Source organism: Ambystoma mexicanum, chromosome 3q (assembly GCF_040938575.1).
Source record: "Ambystoma mexicanum isolate Mex_15411 chromosome 3q, UKY_AmexF1_1, whole genome shotgun sequence".
NCBI lineage: Eukaryota > Metazoa > Chordata > Amphibia > Caudata > Ambystomatidae > Ambystoma > Ambystoma mexicanum.
Window position 1 is genome coordinate 334,621,925 of NC_090926.1, and position 12,941 is coordinate 334,634,865.

Sequence of the window (12,941 nt, forward strand, 5' to 3'; positions counted from 1 at the left end):
GTCCAGTGCCTAACCGGGACAGCAACTCCACTGGGTGCCACAAGAATTGACTAGATCATCAGCAAAGGGACCACAGTCGGATGGGGTGCAGGTGCTAATATCTGACAGGGCAGAGAGACTTTTGCCGGAGTGGGCATGGAGGCCGGTGCTAGATGAGGCAATGGCCAGTGTGATAAGAGAGCGACTAGGAGGGGCAGAAAGGCCAGTGGTAGGGGCAGTGAAGCAAGTGACGTACAGACAGAGCGCCAGTGACTGACATGCATTAGGGCACTGTTTGAAAGGGATAGGAATTATACTATTCCTTGTGTGTAGGGTTAGATGCCACTGCTACCAGAATAATCCAGTGATATGTAAATTCCATAGTTATGGCTTTCAGGCTGTCATTCCCTTTGTGGTGTTATTAGGCACCAAATCACCACTGTAGTCGCTGTTTAAACTGTCTCCCGTTGTTACTTTGTGGTAATTTACTTTGTGGCAAACACTTCGAATTTGGTACATGTATTTGAGGGTTAAGGGGTAAAATGCGGGTTTTGAGGTTGGGGAGGTAGTGAAGGGGAAACGGCTTTATGGAAAAATCTGAAGTGATTGAAACGAGGTAAATGACCACGAAGTAATTTACTTCATGGTAATAACGTAGAACCTTTTCAACGTGCCGGGCTGTCAGCATGGGAGGGAGAAGCTTAGTTTTCTAAACCTGTGGTGGGGGCTGTAGTGACTTGGACCCCAAATGATGGCGGGCAGCAGCTAATTCCCCTCTACTTCCACGGGTTCACAAAACATGGCGGTCACTTCAATGCTGTGGGTTTCAATTTCAGAACTGCTCCAGGTTCCCCGATTAACAATACAAAAGTTTCAGGATCCTTGTATAAGACTTGGATGCCTACAAGTGGGCAGGCATGCCACAGATCTTGCTGAGAAAAAGGGTATGCAGTGAAGAAATCGATTTAAACATTTGGAAAAAAAAAGGTTGATTTAAAAAGACCACTCGGAAACCGCTGGGAGCCATCTTTCTAAATCGACCAGTCACGTCCCTCGCTGCACACGAGTGCGTGCAGGGGCTGAGAGGCATGGACGGGCTGGAAGACTGAAGACGCGGGCCTGTCAGCTGAGTGTGTGTTTATGCAAATGTAGTGTAATTGTAATTGGTTATTTATAACAGACTTAATACCCAGAGGTTTTTATAACAAACTTAATACCCAGAGGTTTCTAAGCGCGGACCCGGGGATCGAACCTGTGTTGCTCTGCGTCATCTTGTTTCCAAAGCGAGCGCGTTGCCTCCGCGGCCTTGGTGCCCTCTGATGCCGCGTGCTTGGTCAGCTCACCAGGCAGCAGGAGTCGCACTGCGGTCCGGATCTCCCTGGAGGTGATGGTGCTGTGCTTGTTGTAGTGAGCCAGGCGGGAGGCTTCCCCGGCCATCCGCTCAAAGATGTCATTGACAAACAAGTTCATGATGCCCATGGCCTTAGAAGAGATGCCGGTGTCAGGGTGCCCCTGCATCATCACCTTGTAGATGTAAAGGGCATAGCTCTCTTTCCTGCTCCTCTTGCCCTTCTTCCCGTCCTTCTTGGGCAGCTTGGAGAGCGCCTTCTTGGAGCCCTTCTTGGGTGCTGGGGAGGACTTGGCTGGCTCAGGCAGGGTCTGCAGCTGGCGTTCACTCTGTGTGGAAGGGAAGGGGTGTCTGTAGCATGAAAGGGACGGGTGGGGAGCAAAGGAGTATGGGGAGCAGGTAAGGGAGGGGGCTGGTGGAGCAAAGGAGCGTTTGGGGGTTGGGGTGAAAACCCCTGATTTAAAGAAAATCCTGATAGTGCTGGGGAGGGTGAGGGTGAAAATGTATTGAAGACCGCACAAAATCGGCTGATAAAATAGGTCTTTTTGTGCGCAGCCTTCATTCAATATGCGGGATTATGACACAGAACCGAGAAAAGGACCGGAGTCGCTCTGACAGTTTGCAAACAAAATGTGCGTTGCTTTGGTTTGCTTTTTAAAAAAAATGCTTTTTTTGTTTTGCAAACATGAATGCCCTCCTTTGTCAAACTGTCAATTAAAAAACCTCGCACAAGTTCTTAATCTCTGCTTTTTCTCTGTGCAAACCTTTAGGAACAATTTACCATGAAAAGCTCCCCTGGTAGGTCGATTGATTGCCACTAAGTCCTCCACCCTTAAAAGTTGAGCATATTTCACAACCTAATGGATCAACAAACATCTGCTATCAGCGCCAAGATGCCCCATTGACTGACTTGTCTCCTGATGGCACAACCAAAGAATGCCCCCCAAGATCCACATGCTTATAGAACTCCTGGAACAGGTCCTATAGTACCCCAGCCTGTAGGAGCCGGTTATACACTCTCTATACTTCCTGAAGAAGGGGCTGTATAGTATTGCAGTTCCCACCTAAATAGCTGCATTGTCCTACCAAGTCTACAGCTGGAGGGCAGACATATATTACCTCTGGGTATGCCTGTAAATAACAACAGAAATGGCATTCACCACCGCACAGTTGCTTAGTTGTACCCACTCATATGTGTTTAACCCTTCTCTTTGCCCTCTCTCTTCCTCTGCTGCCCTTTTTAGGTTTTGATTATACAGTGGCACTTTAGCGCCATCTATAAACTGAAACTATTGTATTGGAGTACAGCTAAGGGCAGATGACATATGATATGATATGTCATTGATAACGCGCCTTCAAGGTGCGACAAGACAAGGGTGGGACGACAGGGAGGACGACAAGACAAGCAATCTTACTAGGCTTTGAGCCATTCAGATCGTGCAAGTGCAACAACGCAAAGTGCATGGACGAAGGGAGAGGGGGAAAGTGCTAGGGATAGGGAGGTGGGAAGTGGAATCAGGGCAGCAATTGCTCTGAGTAAGTGCAGCCTTCGTAGAGTGGCTCTGGGTAGTGCAAGGAGGCGGGGGACTTTAGAGGTTACAGGTACAGCCCCTGAGTGCACGGTAGGCACAGAGCAGTGCAGGTGAGACTGATCAGGGAGGAGCCTGGTACCCAGTGAGGCTCAGAAGGTAGCCAGGCAACCAGTCGGCGCAGCAGACAGATAGGTCAGCAAGGGAGGGAGAGAGAGCAGGCAGAGGAGAAAAGGAAGGTCTTGGGCTGCTTCCGGAACTTCAGGTGGTCCGGCTCAAGTTTGAGAGGGGCACAGAGACCATTCCAGAGGGAGGCACCTGCAGAGGAGAGAGATCTACCCCCCACTCTCTGCCTGGAGAAGCGTCTGACCCTTAGAGAGTTGGAGGTAGCCGAGCGAAGGGCTCAGGAAGGAAGGTACTTTGGAAGAGAGAGTTGGATGTAATGCAGGCCCCAGCCCTAGAAAGCCTTGTGGATAATGCAAACGATCTTGAACTTGATCCTTGCAGCCACCGGGAGCCAGTGAAGAGATTTCAGAGCTGGAGAGATACAATCCCTGGGCTTGAGGCCAAGGATAAGTCTCGCATATATGGAGGGACACAATGCTAGTAGGTGTTGTTTGGTTATTTAGCCACCAACTGCCCATGGCCAGGGTAATCCATATGGCCACTCCCACCCATTTCCTGCCTTTCCCCACCCAAAACACACCCTTCTGGGATCTCTTTGAAGTCACTCTATTAAGCCTTACCATCGAATGTTGCACTGGAAGTGCTTGCCAGTGTTTCTTTAAAGCAGAGAGCTGGGAGTTTATGGTTTAATTGACACTGTAAAGGTGCTACTGGTGTGATAAAAATGTCTTTACCAGGCTTGCCTTCAGCCACTGGATTTATAAGAAATGCGCAGGTCCTTCATTGAAATCCTCATAAAAACAAGCATTGGCAGGTTTCACCTTGCGTGTTGGTATTTCATAAGCATTTACCTTATTCCAAGGTACGCACACCATTTTGCAGCTGCTACCATTGATGGTCAGTTAGTACCATCATGGCAGTGCCTGGCAAATGCCTTTCCCATTTCTAAACAAAGATCCAGACTGTTGTCATTGCCATTGCTTGTTTATTTTCTCACAGACCAGGCTCTGGTACCCCTGGCAGAGGCACAGTATACAACATTATCTGGGCAAGGCTCGGCGCTGCTAGATCACCATAGGGGTCACTGGTGCAGTATAAAAAACTCTTAACATAACATAGGGCCATGAAACAGGCGGAGGACAGGTTGCCACGGCAGTAAGCTGGTCAAGTGGCACAGCGAGTAGAGCGCTCGCTTTGACATCAGTGCAGAGCCTGCGAACGCAGGTTCGAATCCCGGCAGCGCCAAACTCAGCGTTTCATCCTTCTGAGGTCGATAAATGAGCACCACACACCGTGGGTAATAATAAGCAGCGCTCAGATACCTAAGGGTTCGTAGCGCTATATAAATGCCAAATTATTAGTGCTTGATGACATGATGGAACTTTTAATCATGTTGTTTTTATCATGAGTAGGCCCTAGCGCCAAGCTGGGTTCATGTGCCACTGTACTGAGTGGCGTACTGAGCGGGGAGGGCATGGGGGGCAAGCTCCCCCCCCCAACCGGCTCTTTTGAGAGCCTGTCCAGGACCTTTGTCAGTGGGACACCTCTCCAATTCGGCACCTCAATGAGGGTGCCCAACAGGAAAGGTGTCCCCCTGGGAGGACAATGCGTGCCAAGCAATTCCTGCTGAGCACGGTCATTGTCCTGGCAGCAGGACAACTAACCCTTTCCGAATGGGGGAAGGGGTCCCTCTGCCAGGACAATGTCTCAAGGAGCTCCAGGCATCAGAGGGGTTCCCACTTTGCTCTTTGTGAACAGAGCAATTCATTGTGAGCCATTCTTCACTGATGGGAAGGAGGGGGGACTATTAGCTTGGACTTTTGTCCCTTTAGAAATGTGCATGGGAGGGATTTGATTGATTGATTGTTTATTTGTATAGCACCTACACACAATGTGTTTCAAAGCGCTTCAAGGAGGGAGGGAACAAGGGAGAATACAGTTACATTATTTCAGGTCCTTGAAACAAATTAGAATGTGAAAAGTAGAACTATTGTAATCATTTTTGATAGTACAAGTGCAAGAACAGTTAGGGGTAGAAAGGGAAGGGAAAAGGAGAACAAAACAAGCAGTAGCATTACTATGCCTGGCGACAATTGTTGGAGTGCAAGAGTTACAGGCGGAGGGGAAGGGGGCGGGGGGAAGTGGAGAGAGTGAGGAGGAGAGGAAACAAACCGGAGACTTCAAGAAGGTCTGTAGACAGTTCAGAGTAGTCTAGGGAGGGAGGGGGGGAGAGGAACAAGGAGGGAAAGGCAGGTCGGACAAGCTGCTATCAGAAGTCAGGGGACAATGTTAGTAGTAAGTGCTATGACAAAGGAAGAGAGGGGGAGGGAAGAGGGAGGGGTAAGTGGCTGATAGAACAGGCGGCTACGATTTACTATGCCTGACGGCAATTGGTGTAGTGCCAGCCTATGGCCAGGAGAGGGGTAGGAAGAGGGGGGTCAGTGAAAAAAGCAGGCCAGACGGCAATTGGGGTATAGCCAGACTTTAGACAGGAGGAGGGTAAAGGGATGAGGGGGATAAGGGGCAACCAAGATAGTCAGAGTGGGAAGTGGAGTAGTACAGAGAGAAATGTTAAGATAGGGAAGCAGGGGGTTTAGGAGGGGGATAATATCACAGAGGCAAGGGGGTGTGGGCTTTGGAGGGAGGAGAGAAACATGACAGTTAATGGGGGACGTGGGGGCAACAGAGACAGTCACGGCGGAGGGGGGAGCAAGGGGAGAAACAAACACAGGGGTGGGGGGAGCGAGGGGAGAACAATCACGGGGGAGGGGGGAGATAGGGGGGCATGGCATAGGGTCACGGGGGGTGGGGAGCGAGGGGAGACATGACACAGGTCATGGGGGAGTGGGGCACAGAGACAGTAACGGGGGGTGGGGGGAGACATGACACAGGGTCACGGGGGGATTGAGGCACAGAGACAGTAACGGGGGTGGGGGGAGCGTGGGGAGAACAATCATGGGGGAGAGGGTCACGGGGGACATGACACAGGGTCACGGGGGAGTGGGGCACAGAGACAGTAACACAGGGGTGGGGGGAGCGTGGGGAGGACAATCACGGGGAGGGGGAGCGAGGGGGACATGACACAGGGTCACGGGGGGTGGAGTGAGGGGAGACATGACACAGGGTCACGGGGGAGTGGGGCACAGAGACAGTCACGGGGGTGGGGGTAGCGAGAGGAGAACAAACACGGGGAGGGGGAGAGAGGGGGACATGATACAGGGTCACGGTGGTAAGGGGGAGCGAGGGGAGAACAATCACGGGGGAGAGGGGAGAGAGGGGGGACATGACACAGGGTCATGGGGGAGGGGGGAGTGAGGGGGGACATGACACAGGGAGTGATCAGAAGTGAGAAGGTTGCATAATGCGCCGTGCGTTATGAAATAATTACTATGGCTTTACCCAAGAGGGATTTGTTAGACTCACATTAATCTGCATGATGCTATTGTGACTTGGCATGCAGGATGGGGCCAATAAAACTAAAGCCATACTCTTAATGCTGAACATATTTCTATAATGATGTATATAGTCTAACATTAATGATGAAAGGATAGTTTATGACTAGAGAGTTGCTCCATATATAACAGTAGTGCAATTTAGGTATTTTGCACCACAAAGTTATTTGCCACTTGGCTTACCTATGGCAACTTATTCTCAAGTCACTTCCATGGTGCCTTCCATGGTGCCTCCAAGTATCAAAGACTGATGATGGGCCTTGCAACGTCCTTTTCTGTGAAGTCATTTCTGTTGGTGCCATCCATATGCAAATTAGGAGGTTTGTAGCCGCCTGGACAGAGCTCTAATAGATGAGTTTCTAGCATCTGTAATGAGTGTGCAGTTTTATTTTTTTGTTATGTGTTAAAATGCTATCTGACACTAATGTTAACAAAATAGTAGATTGGAGCAGGGGTGGGCTGTTTGTGGGCGTGAATGAGACCATATGGAATTGCGCGCACTGCATTTGGTGGGAAAGAAGCAGGACTTTTTTATGGCTCGCCCCCTCCCCCCTCCACTCTTGCAATGCTGGATACTCCCTTGACTGCATCCCATCAGTGCTCATGGTCCAGGATGGCAGACATGCAAGGGAAAGCATTTGTGGAAGCAGTGGAAATTCTTAATTACTAATTGGTAGAATACCTCTTGTTTGCTCCCCTACTCACGGTAGTCCAGTTCATATGGGGTTGCCCAAAAACCTGCATACTACAACTTGATGCCTGAGAAGGCTATTGACAAAATGTCAAGTAGAACTTCCGCTCATGCCTGGATGACATCAGCTTCCTGGAGCGGCGCCAAGATGGCTCCCAGCAGACCTGGGGTCGACGAGCTGTGCGCATAGGGAGGCGGCGCGAGCGCACAGTGGCGCGGCTCCAGAGATGAGCTCATTTCCCCCAGACTCTTAACCTAATGAGATCGATAGGGAGGCGTAGAAAAGAGCGCGCCATGCATCCTCAGAGCTCCTAATGTCCTAGCGCGGCCCTGCTGATCTAATCCGCCAATTCATCTCCCTTCTGGTAAGCGGCGGAAACCAGGCAAAGCGTGCCTGGCGAGCGCCAGGACAGCTCTTAGCCTGATGAGGCTGGGCCTCTTCCAGCCTCTGCAGGCCTACTGACGTCACCCGCCTAGACGCAATGTACACACCCACAAAAAACTCCGTCCACCGAATACAATATGGGCAGCCCAACGCGCCAAGAAGCCACTTGTTCCATGAGAAACGTCAGGGCACGCTCGCACTTTGCATCTCCTCACCAACAGCAACGAATGCCTCAATATCATTATCACGACAGGACGTGACTTCCTGTCCTTAAGGAGACGCTGAAGGAGGGCTGACTTTGGGTGGTTCAGATAGCTGCGGATGCACCCACCATGGGCCAGAGGGGCTTCCACGACTTCCACTCGGCTCCATAGGAGAGAGACACACACGCACAGAGTGTGTAGTTTGTGCGTGAGATACAGTAAGAGAAGCTGATTTGTTCAAGGTCACACACACTCTTTAGTTAAGTGGAGAAGCTGAGATTTGAGCTCAGGCTGCAATTTAGGGCCTTGACTGCCAACATATTTTCTCAGCTCTGGGAGTAAATATATATATATATATTGTAAACCATATATATATATATATATATATATATATTGTAAACCAATCTGACAAATGTATGAATTCTTAAAGCGCTTTTCATAATTGTCAACGACGGAGTGACCAGTCCATGATTCACTGAACGGGTAATTATTTTCACAATTCTCGTACACAAAGGATGTTCATTCAAAAATATATGACGACCCCAAGTGTTTCGACTCCTAAGTCGAGATGCGCCCATTCCAAAGCCTTCTCTTCTGCTTATATGCAAGCCTTCATCAGGACAGGGGAAACGATTTCATACGGAAAGACATTTTCTGGCCTCCCCTTTGGTTTTGCCACACTTCTTAATCTTATTGCTGCGGAGGGGGACATCGTTGTATATTCTTTTCTCCCTTCTTGAGAGAATCCTGGACTGGTCACTCCTTTGTTGACCGTTATGAAAAGAGCTTTATGCTCTTTGTTGACAATAAATAAATACATTTGGGCAGGTTAGAAACTGCAGGTGAATAGATACATATCGAGAAATACGATTGTGGAGTGTAGTCCGATGCTCAAGGCAATATAGTCATTTACATGTTTTTTTAAGTGAAGTACTTTATTGCACTGGAGCACTTTACTAACCCCAAAAAGCACTTGACTCTTTTTTGCACCTTCCTTTGTTAGCTGGTTTTGCACAAAATAGTGATAGATGATGATTTGTCTTAACTGTGTTTGGCAATGTTTTTTATTATTTGTGTAGTTGGTTTGAAAATAAAATTGTGTTTTTAACTTTGAGATTGATGAAGATCTGTGCTCTGTAGTGACTGTAATCCACCTGCATGCCTTCTTTCAGATTGCATAAGAATATTGGGAGGGGCCTGTATCTTTTGTGTTGAATTTTGGTTACCTACCCCTAGTATAAGCAGGCCCCCTAACACAAAATTAGGGATGACCATTGTGGTACCATTAACAAGTAACAATTGACAGGAGCAGAGCGTTCAAATGTGCAGACCTGTTCAGGGATTTGCATGGCCCTAATGCCAGGTTTGGGGTGTGGTGTTGGGGGGAAAGTATCCTCATGATCTCGGTTCGGTTTTGGCATAGAGTAGGGGCTGCTGGGCCATGTGTGTGTGTGTGCGTGTGGGCAACCAGTAACACATGCCATTTATGAGATCACTCCTCTTTTGCCCTTGGGGTGGTTGCCTAGTTTAGCCGTGACCTCAGGCTCAGTGGTGGGCATCAACAGTAGGCCCAGTCTCAGGACAGTACCCTCTGTGTGCGGCCTTCCGCCCTAAGAGGCTGGGGATGGCATCAGGATCCGTACTGGCACGAGTTATCCTTGAGCGGATATGCACTCACTCTCCGGGAACTGCATAGGCAGCAAATGGGGCCTCTCTCGCTACACATACACTGCCTTCCTGCATAGGAGTGTGCGTAGAAAGATACTCTCGTAAGATAGCTCAGTTGGTTAATACTTCTGCTTCGACTTTGAATTGCAGTGGAGGATTTTCAACCTTTTTACCTTCCTATTTATTTTTGGGGCGGATGGCGTGGCCTCAAGACCAGGCTGTCTGTGGACCCCCAGCACCCAACCACACAAAGTAGCACCTGCACAGTGCACACACAGGCATTTGGACCCAGAATAATTAGATTGATACGTTAAAAAAAAAAGTAGTATGACTTGGCTTGGGTATAAAATAGGATACATCCAACCCATTAGTATTAAAGTTAGATGATTAAACAAAGAGGATGGAAGAAGTTACCTTAAGCAGAGTGCCCCCTGCTTCCATTTGATCATATTTCTTTGATAAACTTACCTAGCAGGCCTACCCTCAGGCTCCGATTGTTATGCTACCTGTGAACTGGCTCAGATTTCTCGAGGGGCCCATTTGTGACACCATAAGAACTTACCGTCCTATCTCAGTTCTGATCCGTGCAATGGTTGAACACAGAGACGTTTTTATAGGAGTGCAACCGGGGCACCTGCCCAGGGCCCCCACAAGGCTGCCTGATCTGAAGTAAGATTCCATTGTTCACCAGGCATAAATAGCACACGCCAGGAGATTTTATGGCATGCTGCTGAGGCTCTAAACCTATTGCCTGTCTGTTTTGACAAGTACATTCTGCCTTGATTAATTAATCATGTAATGCTTTCTGTTTTCACTGTGGAATACATAGTTTGTGTAGCACAATTTTGTAGCGTTATTTCCTCCCTGTGGGAATGTTGCTGATCACGTGCAATAGCCAAAGTTGAAATCCATATTCATCCACAATGGTTCAGAAGTTAGCTCAGTGTGTTCAGCACTCATTGCAGAGATATGTGTTCATATGAAAGATTAGAAGGGCACATTCCAGCAAGGCTGGCTGAACCGTCCCTAAGTCTGAAGTTTATAAACATACCTGCATATTTACTTGGTTTTGCAGCACAAGAGGAGCTATTAACAGCACTGCTCCTGCACCAGATAGGGGTTGCTATAAAACTAAAATGTCATTCGTATGGTCAAGGTCTAGAAATTAGTTTGTTCAGATGGGGCATTCTTAAAACCTAAGCAATCCCTTCCAAGGATGTGCATAAACTATTAGTCAAAGAGGTAAATAAGTATGCACATTTAAGACTGTGCAGCCAAAGTGGTCATGCTTGTATCCTGGCTTTGCCAGCAGAGGATACAGTGATCCTGGTCGAATCATATAGGACCCCTTGCATTACTGTGCTGTCTTCTGTGAGGTTTGCCTATTTGCATGCTGGTACTTTCCTTGATAATGGAGAGAATGATGCTAGAATCATTCCCACGTTGTCTAACTCCCTTCTGTAATATTTTGGTTTTATAAATTGTCAGGTTTGGAAATGTGATTTGCGTACTTTGCAAGTCAGTGTTATAAAATTAGATTGTTTTAGTACATGTTAAGAGCTGGAAAAGAAAGTGTTCAAATGCAGGAATTGCCTAGTTGGCACAAATCCCAGCTTCAACCCTTAAGCACTGTGTGATCCTGGGCATTTCATTTAATCTTTTATTGCCTAACATCTCAGAATTGCCAGTCCCTAAACCTTTCAAAACCATCAGCCCTTCAGGGTGATTTTCTTCTCAGGGTATGTTTTTCATAAAAGCATCATTCATAGTTTCACTGGCTATAGGGTTGTTTTCACTATGATAGTGAGCATTGATATACTGCACACTACAGGCACTTGTTCCCTTGATCTCTAATGGCAACGTTATTTGAAATCCATGTCCCACTCCTACTCTCAGTCTGTCTGGATAGTGACACCTTCCTGGCAGCTTCTAATCTGCAGTCACTATCTATGCTATGCTATGTGCAGCTTTCTCCTTCCTTACGGTCTACTCTATCCATGCTTGAGCACTTTTGCATTCTCTGAGGCAGCTAATGTGAGTTCTCTGCCTATTCTGGGTTACATGTAGCCTTTTACATACAGTCCTGCATTAATACTACAGGCTGCATACCTTCCCGTATGCTATAGATAAAAGTATCTTATTTATATACTAGAAGAGAAGTTACCTCTTCGTAGATTGCTAATGTTGGCCTTCAAAAAGCCGCTTGTTTATCATTCTGATTAGAGCAAGAATGGAAAGGGTAAGGGGACTTTAAAGGGCGTAAACATGCTTATTTTGAATGCTGCAAGACAGCATATCATCCTATAGGTTCGGATCATGCTGGTGGGAGGGTGCCGCCAGATATTCTTGGTCACTTTATTCCTTTGGTTTGGTGGAGGGGTCGCCCCAAAAGGCGTCCATGCCCAGGGCCCCAAAAATGCTTAAGATGGACCTGGCTGACCATGGTAGGTGGCACAAGAAGAGTTTCCAGACAAAGGATAATAGCGTTGCATGAGCTCTCGGCTCTAGCAGCTCAATGTGCCTACCCTGATAGGTGGCTAAATACCAGCCTGCCTATTCCAGAGACATGAGTGTCACGAGATGCCTGAACTGGTAGTGCCCCTCTCCTCTCTAGTGACCACATCGGAACTCACAGCTGAGCAGCAGCTAAATCTAAGAGAGGTGTGTGGGGAGAACAATGGCACGCCGTGCACAAAGTCCACTTGGGCACGATGGTCCTATTAGTACCCCGGCTCGAGATGATGATTGCACTGTGCCAGGCCAGCCACTTCAGCCACGTCATGCATTGATTGCTATTGGGGGAGGTCCAGGTGCCAGGCCGTTCTGTGCCCGCACCACTCCCACAAATCCCACCAGCCAAGAGGCCAGAGTCTGAAGGGAATTGTGGGGAAAGTCCGGTGGGCCTCATGGCCACACTGTTCCTCCACCCCTAGTGCATGTGCGTACGCAAACACACACAGAAATTATTTGACTTATAGGCAAACATGAGTACATTGCGGCTTAGGTTTTAAGCAGACGGCAACCAGCCCATTATTACTAACGCTAGAGAGTCCAAGTAATAGAGGGGAATGCCCGATCTTAGATGAGTGCAACTGCTTCCACCTAATCCCAAGGTGATGGCCACCTAGAGTGATGCCCGGGGTTTCCTCACATTTCCGGGGCGACCCCTTTCTGTCCTGTGCCTGATAACCTTCCCCAATGGGACTACCTCATGTTCAGTTTTCGTTACTCATAAATTGTCTCGGTTCGCTCAACAGGCCAGTTTATGACACACTCAGACTTTACTGGTGTAGCTTGGGTCTGTTCCGCTCAAGGGTTAGATATTATTCCAGGCAGCACATTAAGAGTTCAAAGACACCGGATAATAGCGTTGCTTGACCTCCCAGTTCCGGTAGCTCAACTTGTCTTCCAGTGGAGGTGGCTAAATAAGGGCCTACTCTCTTGGAGAAGTTGCTGTCACTAGGTTCCTCCAATTGTTAGCGCCGCAGTTGCAGAACCATTAATCTCCCTGGCTGAGCGGCACACCCACACTCTACTACTAAACCAGCAGTGACCCCAAT

The 12,941-nt window shown here is 48.3% G+C and overlaps 2 protein-coding genes across 4 annotated transcripts in view; one reads left to right on the plus strand and one right to left on the minus strand.

Annotated features, from left to right (window-relative positions):
• The window catches only part of ADAM19 (ADAM metallopeptidase domain 19), a 378,374-nt gene that overhangs the window by 40,126 nt on the left and 325,307 nt on the right, over positions 1-12,941 (plus strand). The gene's annotated exons all lie outside the window — the stretch shown is intronic.
• Positions 1,207-12,941, minus strand: part of LOC138582409 (histone H2B 1.2-like) — a 32,324-nt gene continuing 20,589 nt past the window's right edge. The window contains exon 2 of the mRNA XM_069653681.1: positions 1,207-1,656. Coding sequence (XP_069509782.1) covers positions 1,207-1,656 — 450 coding nt within the window. The remainder of the gene's footprint in view (positions 1,657-12,941) is intronic.